Consider the following 20,965-nt stretch of genomic DNA (forward strand, 5'->3'; position numbering starts at 1 on the left):
TCTGATTCTGTCTTCCAAATACACAAATGAACAACGCACGAGAAATCACTGCTCACCCAACATGTGTTATTATTATTATTATAAGTGTATTTTCACTTCCAACTAATAATAAAGTAAAACCTAAATAATCACTTCTGGAATATTCTTGTGCAATGAATGAAAGCAGTTGGTAGAGTCCGGCTGAGTCATCAGTGTAATCAACACACTTCCGGTCGCAACTGGATACCCTAGGTGGGCCATTTTGGATCTAAGCTCTGTTCATTCTAACGCGGTGTTTCTGCTGTTGCGGAGCCAACATGGCGGAGTGTGCAGCTGCCGCTTTGGTGTATTCTAACTGACTTGAGGGCAAGATGGCAGCTTCAGCGGAAGACGAGTTTGAGGATGCGCCTGATGTAGAGCCTTTAGAGCCGACATTAAAGAATATTATTGAGCAGAAATCACTCAAATGGATATTTGTGGGTGGTAAAGGTGGCGTGGGCAAGACAACATGCAGGTGAGTGAATAAACGCCGGGGTTTTACAGCTGAGAGGCTGTTAGCTGTCAGTGCTGCTTTAGCAACAACATAGATTAGACATTCAAACATGTTTTCTATATTACTATATTACATTACGGTTGAAAAACACTTGAAACGCATCAGTGTGTCTCTTAAAATGTATGCATAAAAACGAGCAAATGACAAAACAATTCTCTAAATATAAAACCTTGTATAAGTCGAGATGGTCATTTATGATATTTCAGGAAATACTTAAATGTAGGTAGTTTTTCAAATAATTTTCTATAAGAATAATAACAATTAATTTATTTTATAAAATATTACAGAAAGACAGGCATGTAAATGAAAGCAGGTGATATTAGTCATCTAAGCAGCTCATATTTATCATAAAATCTCTGCCATCTATGATACAGCCATTTAGTTATTCAATAATAACAATGTGATTTTTACTGCAACAGGTGTTTATAAACACAAAAGAATTCACAAAAAGTGTTTTCTTGCACTTAAGATGTTTCTCACATGAACTGATTGACTTTTTCTGTCATATTTAGTTCGCTTTATAAAGAATGCATACTCTATTATATGAAAAAAAAAAAACTTAGATAAGAAACTTTATTATCATTATAATAATACAACCAAATTAGTTTGGTAACACTTAGAGACCATCCGATATTCAAAGTTTTCTCCATCCTAATATAATGCTGATTTCTTCCCTGGTTGTGAGTTCTTGTATCTAGAGTAAGTTTCTTTGGCTTGCTGTGTTGCAGCTGCAGTCTGGCGGTTCAGTTAGCAGCGGTGCGAGAGAGTGTCCTCATCATCTCCACAGATCCAGCACACAACATCTCAGACGCCTTCGACCAGAAGTTCTCCAAAGTGCCCACCAAAGTCAAGGGCTACGACAACCTGTTTGCCATGGTACGTTACGTTCTCAGTGGCACACACTGTTTGCTCTAAATGATGTGTGTACACTAAAAACAGTGCCATAGACTTGACTTTCTCAGTCCATATGCACAACCTTGTGAAAGAGTTGCCACTTAAAAGCAGTTCTATTAAATTATTCCTTGAGATATAGTTCAATATACCCGTGTTTATTTTAGCTCATTATAATCATGTTTAGGTGATGATGTGCATGAGGTAAGACTCTGTTCTCCATCATTGTGTCTCTCTGTAGGAGATCGACCCCAGTCTGGGTGTGGCGGAGCTCCCCGATGAGTTCTTCGAGGAGGACAACATGCTCAGTATGGGGAAGAAGATGATGCAGGAAGCCATGAGCGCTTTTCCTGGCATCGATGAGGCCATGAGCTACGCAGAGGTCATGAGGTCAGGCTCATCGACGACACACAGCATCTCTTGTTGCACTATAATAATCTCATAATGCAATAGCTCTTTTTAAACTGCTCAGTTCAGACCAGATGTGGTTTCAGCATTTATTAGCATTTCAAACACTTCTTCAATAAACAGTTGTAAGTCAAGAATGAAACAGAAGGGCTCCAAAATGAATCACAGCATTACAAACTTTCCTTCAAAGCCTCCAAAAGACAAAGATAAAAGTGTGCGATGAATTACATAATTCAGTAATAAAAAAATAGTAAATAAAACTGTGTTTTATCTTGGCCTTTTAGATGACAAACCACCAACAGTCACTGTTTACACCCACATCCAATAGCTGTTTTAATGGGTTTTTTTATTGTTTATTAAAAAATATATTTTAAATATGTATTATGTGTGGTGTATATATTCATTACTTTATTATTTGTTAATATTATTATTATAGAAATTAATACATTTTAGAAATACATTTATACAGTTATTTCGGGCCTTCAGAAATCATTCGAATATGCCGATTTTTTTATTTATTTTGATCTCTTTCTCAAATATTAAAGTATTTATAATAATAATTAAGTATAATTTTTATGTTTTAAAAGACGTAATATTGTGAGATGATTATTATTATTTTTTAATATAACTGATTTCTACTTGAATCGGTTTTAAAATGTAACTTATTGCTGTGGTATCAAAGCCTTGGTGAGAATAAGAGACTTCTTTTCAAAATATTACAATTTATAATTATTTAAAAATTTTGATTGCTAGAGTAAAAAAAACATATATATTTATTTAATTTTCTTATACAAGTAATATACATTTTAGATAAAATCTATTAATTGTATTATTTGAATTTATTAGTAATAAAAAATATATATATATTTTGTCCCATTCTCTTTTTTTTCCCCTTGTGTAGGTTAGTGAAAGGCATGAATTTTTCGGTGGTGGTGTTTGACACGGCTCCTACCGGACACACTCTGCGTCTGCTCAACTTCCCCACCATTGTGGAGAGAGGACTGGGCCGCCTCATGCAGATCAAGAACCAGATCAGCCCCTTCATCTCACAGGTATCCGCACGGCATTCTGGGAATTGCTGAGTTTGTGATATAGCACTGGAGAACAGTGGAATATACAAGTGTATGGTAGAGAAATGTTCATAGACAAAAGTGTGAATGTTTATAAAAAAAGACAAAGCAATATGACTTCCTGTCAAACTTGTGCAGATGTGTAACATGTTGGGTCTTGGAGACATGAACGCAGATCAGCTGGCGTCTAAACTGGAAGAGACGCTCCCCGTCATCCGCTCAGTCAGCGAGCAGTTTAAAGACCCGGTGAGTGTCATGCCTCAGTAGTCCCTGTTAAAGCCTGATCAAAAATGTTGATTCCTGAATGTTGATATCTGTTTGGCACACAGGAGCAGACGACGTTTATCTGCGTGTGCATCGCAGAGTTCCTGTCTCTGTATGAGACGGAGCGTTTGATTCAGGAGCTGGCCAAGTGTCGCATCGACACACACAACATTATCGTCAACCAGCTGGTGTTCCCTGACAGCGAGCGGCCCTGCAAGATGTGTGAAGCCCGACACAAGATTCAGTCCAAGTATCTGGACCAGGTGTGTGTGTGTGTGTGTGTGTGTTTGACTTTGCATTTATATGGTATGGAAACCTGTGACAAGACTTCTAGTCTTAGTAGAAGGAGTGGAGCCTCTTCACTGTGGCGCTTTGGTCTCAGTATCTTTATATTAAATCATTATTTGTCGTTCTGACATCACGCGCCGTTGTGCTACGGGCGTCCCGCGTTTGAATCCCAGCTCCAGGACCTTTCCCGCTCCTGTCTGTTTACACTGTCCTGTCATAATAAAGGCTGAAAATAAAGCCATTCAGATCGAACCAATGCATCATTTACTTTAGCTACATTTTATTGTACCTTCAGGAAGTAGTTTAAAAACTAATATAATTTCTGCAACCTCTTTCTCTTTCCTTTCTGTTCTATTTCTTCCTTTACTTCCTTTTTCCTTTTTTGTGGTTTATACTTTTTCTTTGTTTTTCCTGCTCCTTCCTTTTCCTTTCATCTTTTCTTTTTCCTCTTTCTTTTTCCTTTAAACTTTCCTTTTTTTTCCTTTTCCTTTCCTTTTTCTACCTTTCTAAATTTCTACTTGTATCTGTTCTCGCTACTTTTTATGTTTCTTTACACTTCTTTCCTTTCTACTTTTACTTTTTTCTTAATCCTCTTTCTTTACCTTCCCCAATTATTTTCCCCATTTCCTTTTTCCCTGTCTGTTCCTTTTTTCTTCCTCCTGTTTACTTTCTCTCTGTACATTTCTTTCTTTCTTTTTCCTTCCTCTTGTTTTCCTTTCCTTTCCCATGTATTTTACCTCATTGTTTTTTCTTAATTCTTAATCCTTTCAATGTTTCTTTTCCTTATTTTATCTCTTTCATTTTCTTGTCTTTTCTCTTCCTTGTCTTTCTTTCCTCTCTCTCTCTCTCTCTCTCTCAGATGGAGGATTTATATGAAGATTTCCACATAGTGAAGTTGCCTCTGTTGCCTCACGAGGTTCGAGGAGCGGACAAGGTCAATACTTTCTCCAAGCAGCTGCTGGATCCCTACAGTCCGCCCAAGAAGTGACTGAAATGATTTCCACGGATCAAACACTACCCATCGCATCCCTCGTCCCTGATACACACATCCCTCTGGTGTTGGCATCTCCTCACCTTTATTTTCCCCTCTCTCTTTCTCTCTCTCTCTCTCTGGTTTTCCGATCATATTGCCATATTGCTCCAGTGACCCGTTATGAATGTCGGCTGAGAGTTAAAGGCCCTGTTTAGAAACAAAGTCTTGATGGTTTACGTTGCTTTTTGATGATGTATTTAAGCTTAAGAAACACTCATTCCTGATGCGTGTTTGAGAAAAGAGATTCATATTGAGATCACCACAGGAATGTAGATCTGGACTCTGATTCAGTGCTTGAACAGGAGTATTATCAGTGTAAATGTCTGTCACTAGCTCAGTTTTCCCCGTTACATCTGATTTAGGATCAGTGAATGATACCGTAAACTTTTGTTTTAGATTCCGGTCAATGTTAATAGTCTTTATTTTGGTTCCTGATGTGGGCTGCATTTCCCAAAAGCATCGTAAACCTAAGTACATCATCGACCCATTGCCATCAGTGGAGCTACGGTCAACTTAGGCTTACGATGTATTTGGGAAAGGCAGCCCTGGTCAGTATTGATGTTCAAAGAGAGGGTCCAACATGGTGGATGATGCATATTTAGTGAGTTAAAGGGATAGTTCACGCCCAAAAAATATAATTTTACCATTTATTTTTTACTCACTCTTTCATGTTGTCCCAAACCCTAGACTTTTAATGCAGTTAAAAATTCTCTCGTTGTGTTTCATGCAAAAACTACAAACTGTGTACATGCTTGTAAAAACAAGGGTGAGTAAATAATGACTACATTTTTATTTTTGGGTGAACTATGCCTTTAAACGTAGAGGTAATCAACTAATATTTGCAGTGAACCAAACTGTAATTACTGTGTACAAACATTGTGATTCAGTTGATCTAATTTAATTTTTGCAGTAAAAGTGAAGCATATATTTAGACTTAAGATCATTTCCGTTCACATACAGTAGTCTTTAACATTTATTTGAGACATGTCTGTTTCCGGTTCTGGGTTGTGAAGCATATGTAGATGCGTTGTTCTTCCTCTCACTTCTGTTCTTCTTATCATTTGGCAGTAATGTCTGCATGTATCAAAACACAGGAACACACACAGGATCAGGAGCTGGTTTAAATCTACTGCAACCTGTCTGTCTACAGAGATGACTATTAGACAATACCATACCACGCTGGTTAAGTGTGTTTTCCTGCTTTTATCATCCTGTGATTTGCAGTGGGCTCCTTAGTTCATGAAAACCAGGTACAAGAACTCACAAGCCCGACCGAAAGATTTGCATCTTTAATCAGTCATTAGTCGGTTTTGCCAGTTTCTTTGTTCTCCTATAACTTGTTACTGCCTTTGCAGAGTTGGCTTCTTTTTCTAGAAGCACACCAAGTTTCAAAGCAAATAAAACACTATCCTCCATCTACTGCAGAAGGTGTTTCTGTTCAGTTATTTATGTGAATGCAAAACTTTTTTCTACCAAGGTCAAAACATTTTACGTTGCATCTAAACCTCTTGCATGCAAAATGCAGAACAGTTAAAGGCTCAAACACTGCAGCAGAGGAACACTGAAAAACATCATTCAACAACAAAAAAGTACTGCAGAACCATGAGTTAAGGATGTTAGAGGTTATGAGGGGATTGCTTGTACTGTATGGGAATTTGCGTGGATAAGATTTTAAAATGTTTTTTAAGAAGTTCTTTGTTCAGCAAGGCTGCATTTATTTAAAACCGTGATCACTTGTGACCCCAGATTTAATGCAATAAAACTGAGTGAAAAATGTTATAATTTAAAATTAATCTTTTTTCATATATTTTTCAATATAATCCTTCAGAAATCATTCTCATATGCTGATTTGCGGCACTTGAAAAATAAATGAATTTTGAGAGCAGTTGCTTCATATTTATGTGGAAACATTTAATGGAAATCGCATTTATTTGAAATAGAATCGTTTTTAAATATCTGTGTCACCTTTGATTAGTTTAATGAACTCTTGCTGAATAAGTGTTAATTTCTTTGTAACTAAAAATCTTCCTGACCCCAAACTTTTGTTAGTCTTTTAAAGGAACATTTCACCTAAAGGGGAAAATTCATGCTATTGGAAACCAAAATTAATTACATTTTCAGAGTACTGAAAATTAAAAATGGTTCATACACTAGTGCACTAAATGGAAATCTCAAAAATAAGAATGTTGTGAAAAAGTTTGAATGTAAAAGTTTTTTTCTCCAATGTCAAATAGAAATAATAATATGCATTTCATTTCATTCACACTCCTAGAAATAAAAGTTTTTTTTTATTGATTGTTTCATAAAGAACTTTTAATATTTATGGAACCTTCACAAAATGTTCCTTAAAGTTACAACAACAACAACAGTTCTTTTAAGAACTGTTCCCTGAATGCTTCTTTGGAGAACCCAAAATGGTTCTATTGCATCACTACAAAATCATTTTGGAACCACATTTCAATAGTTTAATCAGGATGATGTTTTCCAGTAAGTCAGGATTTCATTCTGGAGTGAAGGGTTTGCCTCTGAGCCCTGAAGAGTTCAGTCCAGAGGCACGCATTGACACGTTTTCTGTATTTTGCAGAGATTGAGAGGCCACCTTTCATCCGTGACCCTAACCAGGACAAACTAGACCCCCATAGAGCCGGAACAATGCCTTTATGTCACAGGTATTCATAAGATTACAAGAGAGAACAGACTGAGTTTCTGTTCCTGTTTGTGATGTTACCTTCCAATGTCTTCCATAAATTCAGAAGCGTCAATGACCTGCATTATGGCAGGATGAATGTATATTCCACAATGCATTCTGGTTTAACTTCTTTGCAGTGTGTGGTTTGGCTGGGTCAGTGTGAAATCCCTGCCTGTCGCTCTCCATCCGTCAGGTCTGTGAGGCGCAGCAGGAGTCTGCACTAATGAGCACCGCTGGAGCAATGCAGCGCACATTTACCACATCAAATCAATTCATTTCATTAACTGAATGAAAAATAATAAATAATAATCAACGTTTCATTTCAAGGACATAGTTCACAAGAACACTTTATTTATAACATTACACATAATAATAAAAAGTCAAAGTTAAAAGTTATATTCCTCAACATATCTATATTTAGACAGTTTAGAGGCTTTTTAATTAACTATAACAATTAATAAAGCAGCAAACACTGAAAAGATGTCAAATTTCAAACATTGGTCTGTTGTAATAAATTGACTACAAAAATAATATCATAAATTTTTTTTATATGAGGCAACTTTTGACATGGAAAATTACCCTTTAATTTATAGGCTACATAACCTTGGACTTGTTACCCAAGGGATGCAAATAATAATATAATACTAATATTTTAAAATGTCAAGGACATAATTGAAGAGTAAATATTTTTCAACACTATCTAAAAAAACATTTGTGCAGTTGAGCATCATTGTTACAAAGTGGAAGCCCTGTGACAGTGTGTCCCGCCTCCTCTGCACATTCACACATACAGTTACATTTTTGTAAGCTGAGGTTTTGCAGAGAAGAGATCATGTGTTTGTATGGTGGCATTTGCTTCTAATATAATGCATCTGGGAGGATGCAGAGATGATGTCCTTTCTCAAAGTCCCACCTCCTCATGAAGGAGGTGCGTTTGACCCTCGAGCTCCTGGCAGGACGTCGTGAACGACAGTCTGTCTGCACACATGACATGCAGCTCCTCGGGAACATCCTGTGAAAGATTTCATTCCTCTGAGGCTGAGGAGAAAAGGTAAGAACGCTTAATAATTATGTTTACGTAAAGTGTCTTGAATAAATAAACTTTATTCATCGTAAATACAATATTAAAGGAACAATTTTGTGACAATGTATACTGGTAATTGAATATGAGTTTATGGCAAAATATTATTCTTGTGCATAATTGTTGAGAGCGCGTTTGAAATCCCGTGGAAAAATAAACACCTGTGGCAGCTCAGCATATTTTCCTGGAAGTAAGCGTATATGCCCACATTTACCTACTTCTGTATTTTAGATGACGAAGCGCTTGTCCCATGAGATCCACAGCAGGATATCTTCACATATGCACTAAACATAGTTTTATGCCATCCTCAGCCAAATACATAATAATACTCGAGAAGACATCCCAAACATGAGACTATAGTTATGTATTTATAATATTTATTTAACAATATAATGGGATATTTAAAAAGAACTCTAATATATAATACAGCTTTAAATTGACTTTTTCCATTAATTAGAATGTGTCCTTTTTTAAGAATTTATTTTTTTTATGAGCAAATAAGTATGAGTATCATATATTTTGACATGATTTACACAATTAAAATTTTATACCAAAAATCTTGTCAGGCCAATTTAGATCAATAATTGTTAGGCTGCATTAAAAGACTATAATTAATATAAATGTATTGAATATTTAATACAAATAAATTTTAAATCTTTACAAATCTTTTCCAACACCCTTTTAAACCAGGTTTTATCCATTTGTCAGCAAGAGGTTTTCGATCAATTAAAATATAATAAAATTTAGTGTGTGATCACTTATTCTCTTAAATATATATATATTAATGTTTTCATATCAGAATAAGTATGTTGTTTCTTTTTTTTCATAAATATATGTGACTCTGAATGACAATGGAATATTTTTTTATCTTTAAGTAATTTGATAATTAAAGTTGATTCACTTTTGTAAATTTTTAATAGTTTGTATTTGAAGAAAAAGAGAATAATAGAATAAAGAATAAGAACTAAGAATAAAAAAATGGTATGATTATCATGTATTGACAGATTATTAGGATAATACCAGTTTTGTAAAATAATAATAATAATAATAAAATCACTCAAATTACAAACTTTTATTTATATATTCAAATATCAATGAGACCGAACCACTCATCTGTTCAGCATATTATTTTTTATTATTAAAACATGTTTTTCCCTTGCTTTCTTTGGTTTTGTAATTTATTTTAACAAATGTATAAATAACTCATATCTCATGTGTTGTGTTCCTGATCTGGTCTTTGCTCCTTGTTTTCGTCAGGAAGCAGTGACACGTTGAGTTTGTGCGGGGTGTCAGTGGTGCGTGATGACCGTCACTTACACCGCCAGAGTGGCCAATGCGCGCTTCTGCGGCTTCTCCAAACTGCTGCTGGCCTGGAAGGGAAGCATCTATAAGGTCCTGTACAAAGAGTTCCTGGCTTTCTTCGCCATGTACACAGCAATCAGCATCTCATACAGGTGCGTGGCTGTCATAATGTCCTCATCTGATGCTTTGATTGTGAGTTATACTTTACTTTTGTCATTTTCTTCACCAGATTCTTCCTTGCAGACGATCAGAAGAGATACTTTGAAAAGCTTTCTATTTACTGCAACAACTACGCCAGTCTCATCCCAATGTCCTTCGTATTAGGTATATGCACATCCACAGTATAACCACTAAACTCAGTTATGCTCAACGTTTCAATGTCATCAGATGAATAAATATCCCTCATTTACGCTAACATCTTTAGTTCTTCTACTTTTGAACAAAAATACAGTAAAAATTTTAATATTGTGAAATATCATTACATTTTAAAGTAACTTATTTATGAATGTTATAAAATATGATTTATTCTTAAGATGCAAAGCTGAATTTTCAGCAACTAGTCTTCAGTGTTAAACCATGATGTTGTTGTTTTTTTCAGAATTCTTTGATGAAGAGAAAGTTCAAAAGAACAACTTTTATTTAAAATAAAAAGTTTCGTAATAATTTATAAGCCTTTACTTTCACATTTAATCAATTTAATGCATCAAAAAAAAAAAACTTTTGAGAAGTTGTGTATATAATGGTATTTTAAGAAAAACTAGCTTATACAGCAAAACAACACAGGATTCATCATTGCTGTTTGTTGATGTTATTTTCCCGCCAAAAATTATGTAATGTCTGGGAGGATGATGTCAATTTATTTTTCAGAAAAATAAGTATATACATATATTCCCAAGACAACTTGATTTTGTTTTTATGTTACTGCAGGGTTTTACGTGACATTAATAGTGAACCGCTGGTGGAATCAGTACACCTCCATCCCGCTGCCAGACAGGATCATGTGCACGCTCTCGGGGGGTCTTCAGGGTGGGGACGAGCAAGGCAGGCTGCTGCGCCGCACACTGATGCGCTACGCCAGTCTGTCCGCACTCCTGATCCTGCGCTCCGTCAGCATGGCCGTCTTCAAGAGATTCCCCACCATGGATCACGTCGTTGAAGCAGGTGACACTCTAGAGACACACTAGTAACTGTAACAGCCTAGCAACACCATAGCAACTAGATGTGCATAACAAAAAAATTTAGTTTTACATTTTTACAGATTAAATAATTTATATTATATAATTTTATTATAAATAATTTTACCAAGGGGCAACATGTATATTGAAAATAGCAGAGGACCTAGGACAGATCCTTGTGGCACGCCATCCTTTACTGTTGATAATTGAGATGACTCCCCGTTAAAATAAACATAGTGGTAGCAATCGGAGCGGTAGGATCTAAACCATCTTAAAGCCTGGCCTTGAATACCTGTATAGTTTTGTAATCGATCTATGAGTATATCATGATCTATGGTGTAGAACACAGCACTAAGATCAAGTAAAACTAGCAATATGTAGCCTTGGGCAGACGCAAGAAGCAAGTCATTTGTAACTTTAGAAAGGGCTTTTTTGCAGGAAGGAGCACAATTGAGCAGACACCATTTGTTCTATAATTTGCCAGTACACTAGGATCTAGTTGTGGTTTCTTAATAAGAGGCTTAATAACTACCAGCTTGAATGGTTTTGGATGTGACAAAGATAACGACGAGTTAATAATATTAAGAAGCGGTTCTTCATCTACAGGTAACAACTCTTTCAGTATTTTAGAGGGTACAGGATCTAATAAACATGTTGTTGGTTTAGATGCAGTCCTATATTTGTAAAGCACTGCAGTTTTTTTTTTTTTGGGTGTGATGGATGAAACTGAAGTATTAAACGCTGTAGAACACTGTACAATTGTTATTGTATTTCTGATGTTATCTATTTTATCAGTGAAGAAATTGATAAAATTCATTACTATTAAACTGTGAGGAAATATTAGAGTGGATAGTGTCTGATTATTTGCTAATCTAGCCACTGTGCTAAATAAAAACCTTGGATTGTTTTGGTTATTTTCTATGAGTTTGTGGATATGCTCTGCCCTAGCAGTTTTTAGGGCCTGTCTATAGCTGGACAAATTTCCAAGTTAGTTTTTCTCCATTTGCAATCAAGACTACGAGTTTCTTTCTTGCGAGAATAGGTATTAGTGTTACATTTTTCTCTAACCTTTTTCAGTTTGATGGGGGCACAGCTTTCAATGTATTAGAGAAGATAGTGCCCTGGTGCTAGTCATTTCGTCTCGTTCATGTGTATTTATGGTTACACAGAGAGGTTGAGATAAATCAGGCAAGTTATTTCTAATCTGTCTTTGGTGGCTGGAACAATAGTTCTTCCTGGACAATAACGTGGAGCCATATAGTTAATATCAGTAATACGCAGCATGCACGATACAAGGAAATGGTCAGTAACATAATCGCTTTGAAGTACGATAATGCAAGGAATAAAGTGCAAAATGCAAGAAATAAAATCAGAATTGTATGCTGAAAAGTCTCAATTACTTTTTTGGCTTTCATATAAGACACTGAGGAAAGTCTTCCTCTTTCTAGGTTTTATGACAAGAGAAGAGCGTAAGAAGTTTGAGAGTTTACACTCTCCCTATAATAAGTACTGGATCCCATGTGTGTGGTTCACGAACCTGGCCGCAGTCGCCCGCTGTGAGGGCAGAATCAAAGATGACAATACTTACAAACTTCTTTTGGAGGTAACTACACTCAAAAGGCCTTTAGAAGTTTAACATGGCAGTATTTATTATTTATTAGAGTAAATGAACACTAGTTCTAATTTCTAGTGTAAAAATGTTCTGTCTTCTGTGTTGTTTTTCTAGGAGCTGAATGATTTCAGAGGGAAGTGCAGCATGCTTTTTCACTATGACATGATCAGCATACCGCTGGTCTACACACAGGTCAGATACATGCTTAAGACAAGAGACTGTGTTTTATGGTGAATATGAACATGATGTTCTTGTTAATCTCAGGTTGTGACTTTGGCCGTGTACAGTTTCTTCCTGGTGTGTCTGATTGGTCGTCAGTTTCTGGACCCGAGTCAGGGTTATCCGGGTCACGACCTTGACCTTTACGTCCCCATCTTTACTCTTCTGCAATTCTTTTTCTATGCTGGCTGGTTGAAGGTCAGCAATCAGGAATACTTTTGATTTAAATATCAATTAGATGCTTCTCCCTCTTCATATATGATCCTGTCCAATAACATATCATTCCCTGACTAATTTTTGCAATGTGAGTCATCAATAATATGTGTTTGTGTCATTGTGTAATTATTTGTCAGGTGGCAGAGCAGCTAATAAATCCATTTGGTGAGGATGATGACGACTTTGAGACCAACTGGTTGATTGATAGAAACTTCCAGGTTCTATTTACTATTTACAGTATATCAAATTAATTATAATTTTCTGTCATTGTCAAGAAACACACCTTGGTTTGTTCATTCACACTGAGTCTTTCCCTATGCTTGTGTGTTTGAAAGGTGTCTATGATGGCTGTGGATGAGATGTATGGAGATTTGCCCAAGATGGAGAGAGATCGTTACTGGAATGATTCGAATCCTCGTCCGCCGTACACAGCCGCTACGCTCTTTGTGCTGCGCAAACCCTCTTTCCAAGGCTCCACCTTCGACATGGCGTCAGTGCTCACCAAACACAAATCTTTTCAGACCAGACATTTCATCTCAACTTTATGTATACACACACACACACACACACACTACCAATCCAAAGTTTTTGACCAGTAATATTTTTTATGTCTTTCAAAGAATTCTCTTCTGCTCACTAAGACTGCATTTATTAGATCAAATACATACATATATATATATATATATATATATATATATTCCACAGCACATGTTACTAAATATTACTGAATTATTGAATTACATATTACTGAATATTACTGTTTATATATATATATATATATATATATATATATATATATATATATATATATATATATATGCAGCCTTGGTGAAAGACTTCTTTTAGAAACATCTGTAGTGTATTTCTTTGAACAATATTATAATGTTATGTTCTGAAATGATTGCTGAAGTAAAAATAGATAACTTATTTTTTTTGGGGGGGTGGGGGGCATTTTAAATCACTAGAATTCCCAAAGAGGACATGCATTTCCAGCCTCTGAAGGAGATTGCTGAAAACCTGGAAGAATCTGTGACACGGAATCACAACCTTGCCCTCTTTAACCGGCTCCTGGGCTCCGCCCCCTCTCCCACAGGCTTCATGGGTGGAGCCTTACGGCGCACCTCCGCCCAGCTGCAGCGTTTAACACGCTCCGTCAGCCCACAACCATCCTTTGCTGACGCAGAGGATGAGGAAGAGAAGAGCATGGGGAGGAGCACGGGAACGGCCGGATCCATGCCATCTGGACTCGGGCTGGACACCACCCAGAGCACCATCTGCAGCTGTGGAGGACTCATCAACACCTGTCCTCCGCTGTCCGGTGTGGAGTTCCACACACAAGGTGAGAGAGATGGAAGAGATGAAGAGAAGGATGAGAAGATGATGGAAATGCCAAAGATCCCACCACCCACAGCACAGACATCTGCAGGGAGGAGGAGTCCTCTCGCTCTGGGACGAGTCAAGTCTCATTTCTGTGCCTCAAATGCAACCAACCGCTCTGTGCCCGACTTCTTCTCTTTTCAGCCAATCAGTGACCCAGTAAAGGTCATGACCCCAAGACCACAACCGACCAACAGCAAAGCAGAAGCAGTGTCTTTACTGACTCCCATCGCTTGAAGTCTCCAATTCCCACAGAAAGAAAGCAGATGCTGGCAGACTCACAATTGCTGCCGTCTAATGGTCAAACTCAATGTCAGTGTGTTGGTTTAGGGTCAGAGGTCACAGGGTCAGGAAGTAAGGTCAAACAGTGACCAAATACACCAACGTTGAGAAACATGATCGTGTTTATATTCTTTTATATTAATACATTCAATCAAAAAGTGTGGATGCTCTTGCCTGAAGATTATTGACCTTTTAAACTCTATTTTTAGACTTAAAGTGATCATGTGACAGAACAATGATAATCATCACTGAAATTAATCTAGTTTTTCTAGTTTCTTGAAAATAAATGAAGTGCATGTCTAGTTAAAATAACAACATGTGACAAAAAACAATCATGTAAATAATAAATATGACACAGGCACTACTTTTATAAATATGATGATTATTAGGTTTGATAGTGATCGAAACTGTAATGATGGAAATGATCCTCATGTGGGCAGTATAGCAGCATTGTAAGGCTTCTGGTGCTTTTTGATCCATAAGTGCAATATGAAAAAGAAACAACATATTAATAAACATATTACGTAGTTTACAACTGAATGAAGTCTGCAGTTTGTAGTCGTACAGTAGGAATAGAAAGAACTCAGATTAATAAAATGTAATAAAAGTTTTAATTCAGTTTTCCAGCTTTCAATTATTCCACAACAGGATTCACTTACAGAAATGTTTCATGACCTCATTATCAAGGTTATAAACCATTGTTATTAAATCATTATATTCTTCTGCTAGGTCAAGTTATTAAAAAAGAAGCATGAGTTTTATTGAATGAAATTAGGAGCCACTATGCACATTTTTATATATTTTTTGTTAGACACTGAAACATGAAAGTGTTAAACTTCTATAGATACTAGGAAATTATATATTTTAATAATAATTTTACTTTCTTTGTCTTCACACATCACTGTTCATAGAAACATTCTGAATATTTTGTCAAATGCAATAATAAAGCACAAAGAACTTTGACAGATACAGAAAAAGAGAAATCAATAGTCGTTTATCACAGATTATTTTCACAAGGGTCTGGGAGATCAGGCAAGCGTCTCAAGCATTGGTAGACTTTCAGTGAAACAATTAAGGCAACAATCTGGAAAAAAAGGGTTGAAACTGAATTATGAATACACATCGTCATGAAGTGATTATTATTTTGAATATGATGCCTTCAGGGAAATAAGGCTCTCTCAAAACACCATGAGATCCATCATTCCCAATATGGATTACAAAACTATACAAGAAAAAAATACATTTCTTTCTAATTGTTAAAAGTTTGGGTATTTCAAGGGTCACATATTATTATTACCTCTATAATGGCGATCAGAAATGACAAAGCTCCAGATATGGGTATATTTTCGTCAAACAGCACATGAATGCAGCCCCTCATGTTCTAAAACAGAAATTAAATATGTTCATGAAAATATGCTTTTATCATCTTTTTACTGTATTTTTGGCACAATGAGACAGTACCTCTCCCTTAGCTTTGTCTTTTCCACATGTTGAATTTGGATCATTACTGCAGCATTGTTTGGGATAGTTTGAGTTCTTCTTCACAAAAGCTGAACTTGTGAAGTCATCATAGCCTTTGTATCCACAGCATTTCAGCTAAAATTAATAAAAAATGAAAACTGTAATATTTATAAGTTCAAACTCAGCTGACATACATGCGGGCTAGTCTTACCTTGGTCATAGTATTATCCCATGTGTCAGTGAATGATTGGTCTTGGCCATATTTCTTCTCAAGACTTTCAACGAATTTGACCTCTAAGCTGCTCAATGCATTTTCCTTCTGTTGACCAGAAAAAAGAAGGTAGGTTGGCCAAGGGTACATTTCTGGTTCATAATGGAAAACATTTTAATGTTTGTCCTCTAGTTTGATCAAAAAGAGTCAAAGTATATATATATATATATATATATATATATATATATATATATATATATATATATATATATATATATATATATATTTCTCTGTTAATGGCCAAACTAACCTTAAACAAACAAACAAAAATATATGCTACATGAAGCACATCAGACGGACTGAATACATTTTTTATTATTACTCTCTATTTTTTAAGTGTTTTATTACCTTATCAAATCAAATGTATTACCTTAGCAAATCTTGAGTTATGGAAATAATATAATGATATCGATGTCCCTAATTTGCTACCTACCACTTTATTCACTTCCTAAATAAATTAAGTGGAAAACATACAAAAAAACAAGGGGAAGTCGTGGCCTAATGGTTAGAGAGTCGGACTCCCAATCGAATGGTTGTGAGTTCGAGTCCCGGGCCGCCAGGAATTGTGGGTGGGGGGAGTGCATGTACAGTTCTCTCTCCACCCTCAATACCATGACTGCCCTTGAGCAAGGCATCGCACCCCCAACTGCTCCCCGGGCGCCGCAGCATAAATGGCTGCCCACTGCTCTGGGTGTGTGTTGTGTGTTCACAGTGTGTGTGTGTGTGTGTGTTCACTGCTCTGTGTGTGTGCATTTGGATGGGTTAAATGCAGAGCACAAATTCTGAGTATGGGTCACCATATTTGGCTGAATGTCACTTCGTTTTCACTTTCAAACAAAAAAATACATAGACGTTTATTAAACATGTATCTGGAACAAGACTTGAGAGCGAGCCCATGTCCTCAATCACAGTTAATTTATTTAGGCATATTACCCTCACAAACTGATCACCTCCATGCCACACTGAATTGAGGCAATAATTCACACAAAATGAGCCCCTATCAAGTATTGAGTACATGTACAGTAAATGAACATATTTTTCAGAAGGCCAACAAATTCACTAAAATGTTATATATATATATATAATAGTTCTCCACATTGAATACAATTTTCCAGATTTCAATGAAAATTTGATTACCACAGATTTTGGGAGGAGGATAAACACTGCTGCGATGATCTGGAGGATGAAGATGATAAGTACAATGACGAAGAACTGAAATGAAAGTTAAAAAGAACAGACAAATTAAGACATGGCAGCACATTTGGCTTATACTTATTTATGTAAACATTTTGTTATTTGACACTTACGACCAAGAGCATCCAGCTTTTTTTCTTCAAAGTGCCACAAAAGCCAATCAAACCCATCAGAATGAAGATGCAGCCCACAGCAATCAGTATCGGGGTCCCAATCGTCAGCATCTTGGTGCCATCGACGGTTTGTAATACTTCATGTGGTTTTTTGGTTATTTGTGACCATATACCGAATCCTGCAGTCGCACACCCACCCAACTACAGTGTGTGAAAGAGAAAATGTGCATCGTTTATTTGTTTGTGGGCTACTCACTCATTATTTACCAGATAACATTTACTTACAAAGAGGAAGCTGTAGAAGGTGGAAACCAGCTTTAAACATCTTGTCGCCTTCATGTTGTTGTAGTTGTTGTTTGTCTGTTAAAACCCGTATGTATGTCAAGACAAACTTTGTATGTTGAATTAAAGATTATTCTGTCATCAATTACTTACCAAGTTGTTCCAAACCTGTATGAACAAAACAATTTTTTACAAAAAAGTTGAAAAATGTTCGTTTTTTACATTTTTTATACTACGTAACTTAATAGCTACCATCAACTGTTTGATTTGTGATATTTTTAAATGATGACAGAATTTTCATTTTTGAGTGAATTATCCCTCTAAAATATTTATCAATATTGTGGGTCAGACACAGAGGTGAACAAAGTATATAACTTCATTACTAGAGTTACAGTATAGACACTACTGGTCAAATACTACTCCACTACAAGTAAATGTTGTAAAGACAATTTTTTACCTAGTAAAAAAAAAAAACAAAAGAACAAAAAACTTTTAAAAGTTCTTAAGTATCAAAAGTAAAAAGTTTTATTTGTCACAATGTTTTACTCACAATACCTTTGGCCACTAATGCAACTATATATACTGATTAACTTGCATTATCTTTGTAATTACTTAGAAATGGAATAACTGAACGAAGATAATCATCTTTATTTTTTTAACACTCAGCTATATTGAATTTGAATACTTATTTAAAAATTACAAAGTTATTTTTCAGTATGGCCATGGGTGTGCACATTGCACCAAAGAACCTCTTTTTGAATTTTTCCATGAACTGATCAGTGTCCAAAAAAAGTTCAGATATCAGTGAACTTCACAACATGTGGCTAGGGTTGAGTATTGTTTGAATTTTATCCATTCCGATTCTGCTTATTGATTTAAATTCTTATCAATTCCTTATTTCGATTCCAAAATAAAAATAAAAAATATTTATGTGCAGTGTTTTGACAATAAAATAATTATATACTTGACCAGTTTTAGCAGCAATTTACTTCTAGGCCTGAGTAGTAAGGTTACATATCTGTTGGTCACTACGAGTTAAGTCGAACGACTTATGGGGTCTCACTTGGGAGGCCAATAATCTCTGAGTTTAAGAGAAAATGCCAGTGGAAATTGGCTAGTGGATTTTGCATACCTGAGCCACTCCCCGTGCATACGGGTATAAATAGGCGACAGGTGCATCCACTCTTCATATTTTCGGAGGGCTGTTCTTGGTTGTTGTTATAGTGTGTTACAGTGATGTCCCTGTCATCGGCAATTACCCTGGGCGCTTCAGCTAACAGAACAGTTTCCTCTGAAAAGGCAAATCAAGGACGATTTGCATCTTTTTCAAGATGCTGTTTCGTATGTGTCCTTCTGGATGTGGTTGGTTTCTGTCCTCTGTCAATGGCCATTATAGCTGTCTTCAGTGTATGGACCTTCAGCATGCTGAAGCAGTGCTCGTGGATGAGTCATGCATCTACTGTGGGCATATGACCATGGCATTGCTATATTCGCATCTCTCTCCTCAAGGGGAGTGGAGCAGACCCTTCTGTCACTACCCATCCTGGTTTCTCTGCCATGAGCAGAGGACAGCCGGCTAATGCTATGGGAATTCTTAGGTTGACTTTGAGAGCTTCTCCGCCGGGTCATACCCCACGGACCTCTCACTCCTACTGCAAAGTGGAGTCTAATCACGAATTGGTGTTCTTCTCGCCGATAAGACCCATGTAGTGCTCGGTCAGAGTCATGCTTTATTTCCTGTCATGCACATCATGATGCAGTGGACGTGGCATGACCTGATCGTTGGTGGTGCCAGAGGGTTGGATCCTTGTGGGATATCTCTGTTGTCCTGGCTGGACTCCAGAGGGGTCTCTTTGATCTAGATTCATTCAAGCTGAAGTTCCTGTGCCTTAAAGCATCCTCCAATCTTTTTTTTCAGTTCAGTACCAATTCCGAGGTGAGCCGTGCTCCCTGGAGGTGAGAGCTCACTCCACTCAGGTTGTTGCTTTCTCCTGAGCATTGGCTTACGGCTCCTCTCTGGCAGACATCTGTCAAACTGCTGGCTGGGCAACACCTAACACCTTTGCGAGGTTTTACAACCTTCGTGTAGAGCTGGTTTCTTCCCATGTGTTGGGTAACAGGTAAGTGGGGGAAGGACTGGCTCAGTGTCATGTTTGCTGTGCCGTACTTGGTGGAGCAGTCTGACGCCAGGCCCAGTACTGGGTTAGAATGCCCAGAGTCCAGGTCAACCCTTGTACTGGGATGAACCCCAGCTGGTATGAGCAGGGGGCAAGAGTGGGGAAAGTTGGCAGGTGGAAAGTCATCTTTACAGATGCTTCCAAGAAGGCCAGTAGACCTTATGGCATCTGGACGAGTGCAGATAGCAAGCTCTATAATCAACCGCCTGGAAATGGTGGCTGTATGTCAAGCTCTCTATGCTTTCTTACCACTCCTGGCAGGGAACCACATCCTAGTCCAGTCGGACAACATGTGGTTTCCTTCATAAATCGCCAAGGCGGGCTCTCCTCAAAACACCTATTCACTCTAGTGAAAAGTGTCTTAGTGTGGGCCCACAACCATCTGCTCTCTTTGAGGGCAGTGCATGTGCAGGGCGTTTTGAACACAGGGGCGGACATGCTGTCCAGGAGCAACCTCCCGTCAGAGGAATGGAAGATCCATCCCCAGAATGTTCAAAGGATTTGGGACATCTTTTGGAGGGCAGAGGTCCACCTCTTCGTCCTATAAAGACATTTATCATTGCCCAATTAATTTTTCCAAAGTCAAGAATACTCTGTCCCACGCCTGGCCCAGGCTCCTCCTTTATGCTTAACCTTAACTATGATCGAACATTCGGCACTTAGCGTCTATGTCACGGCTCTCAGTCCACCCTCTGTTCCTTGATTGGCTGGCTGCTTTGAGACCGGAGGAAAACTGTGAGACAGTTTACTAACTCAGACTGAGTACAGAAGCTAAATGAAATTGAGTGAAAGTACGAAGTCTGACGTAGTCAGGCTAGGGGGTCGGCTGACTACGTCAAGTTATTGTCAGCACACCATGTGGCCAGATGCTGTACCTCTTCCCTGAAGGCAGTCTCATCATTGTATCTGATGAGGCCAGTCTCCATGGTGTCATCTGCAAATTTAATGATGGAGTTTGATCCACATGTTTGCAGTTGTGGGTGTGGAGGGAGCAGAGGAATGGGCTCAGCACACAGCCCTGTGGTACA

The 20,965-nt window shown here is 37.3% G+C and overlaps 3 protein-coding genes across 4 annotated transcripts in view; 2 read left to right on the forward strand and 1 right to left on the reverse strand.

Moving 5' to 3' along the window:
* Window positions 1-266: 266 nt before the first annotated feature.
* On the forward strand, window positions 267-5,913 carry get3 (guided entry of tail-anchored proteins factor 3, ATPase). Its single transcript, XM_052545972.1, has 7 exons — window positions 267-493; window positions 1,261-1,408; window positions 1,665-1,813; window positions 2,733-2,883; window positions 3,040-3,147; window positions 3,231-3,428; window positions 4,313-5,913. Exons 1-7 carry the CDS (start codon window positions 351-353, stop codon window positions 4,439-4,441), a joined length of 1,026 nt encoding a protein of 341 aa, XP_052401932.1. The 5' UTR covers window positions 267-350; the 3' UTR covers window positions 4,442-5,913.
* Window positions 5,914-8,014: 2,101 nt separating this feature from the next.
* best2 (bestrophin 2) overlaps window positions 8,015-20,965 on the forward strand; it is a 70,874-nt gene continuing 57,923 nt past the window's right edge. The window contains exons 1-10 of one of the 2 annotated variants that reach the window (XM_052545975.1): window positions 8,015-8,226; window positions 9,514-9,710; window positions 9,788-9,882; window positions 10,486-10,719; window positions 12,182-12,336; window positions 12,460-12,537; window positions 12,610-12,762; window positions 12,918-12,998; window positions 13,116-13,270; window positions 13,746-14,322. In XM_052545975.1, coding sequence (XP_052401935.1) covers window positions 9,559-9,710; window positions 9,788-9,882; window positions 10,486-10,719; window positions 12,182-12,336; window positions 12,460-12,537; window positions 12,610-12,762; window positions 12,918-12,998; window positions 13,116-13,270; window positions 13,746-14,322 — 1,680 coding nt within the window. In that variant the 5' untranslated portion in view covers window positions 8,015-8,226; window positions 9,514-9,558. Of the gene's footprint in view, window positions 8,227-9,513; window positions 9,711-9,787; window positions 9,883-10,485; window positions 10,720-12,181; window positions 12,337-12,459; window positions 12,538-12,609; window positions 12,763-12,917; window positions 12,999-13,115; window positions 13,271-13,745; window positions 15,059-20,965 lie in introns of those variants that run through there. The other variant, XM_052545974.1, reaches the window with a different exon arrangement.
* On the reverse strand, window positions 15,212-17,910 carry LOC127949046 (tetraspanin-1-like). Its single transcript, XM_052545976.1, has 7 exons — window positions 17,764-17,910; window positions 17,479-17,679; window positions 17,309-17,383; window positions 16,112-16,219; window positions 15,901-16,035; window positions 15,737-15,820; window positions 15,212-15,523 (listed from the first exon to the last, which is right to left on the reverse strand). The coding sequence occupies exons 1-7, from the start codon at window positions 17,815-17,817 to the stop codon at window positions 15,437-15,439; spliced, it is 744 nt and encodes a 247-aa protein (XP_052401936.1). The 5' UTR covers window positions 17,818-17,910; the 3' UTR covers window positions 15,212-15,436.

This window comes from Carassius gibelio, chromosome B1, assembly GCF_023724105.1.
Source record: "Carassius gibelio isolate Cgi1373 ecotype wild population from Czech Republic chromosome B1, carGib1.2-hapl.c, whole genome shotgun sequence".
Classification (NCBI taxonomy): Eukaryota; Metazoa; Chordata; class Actinopteri; order Cypriniformes; family Cyprinidae; genus Carassius; species Carassius gibelio.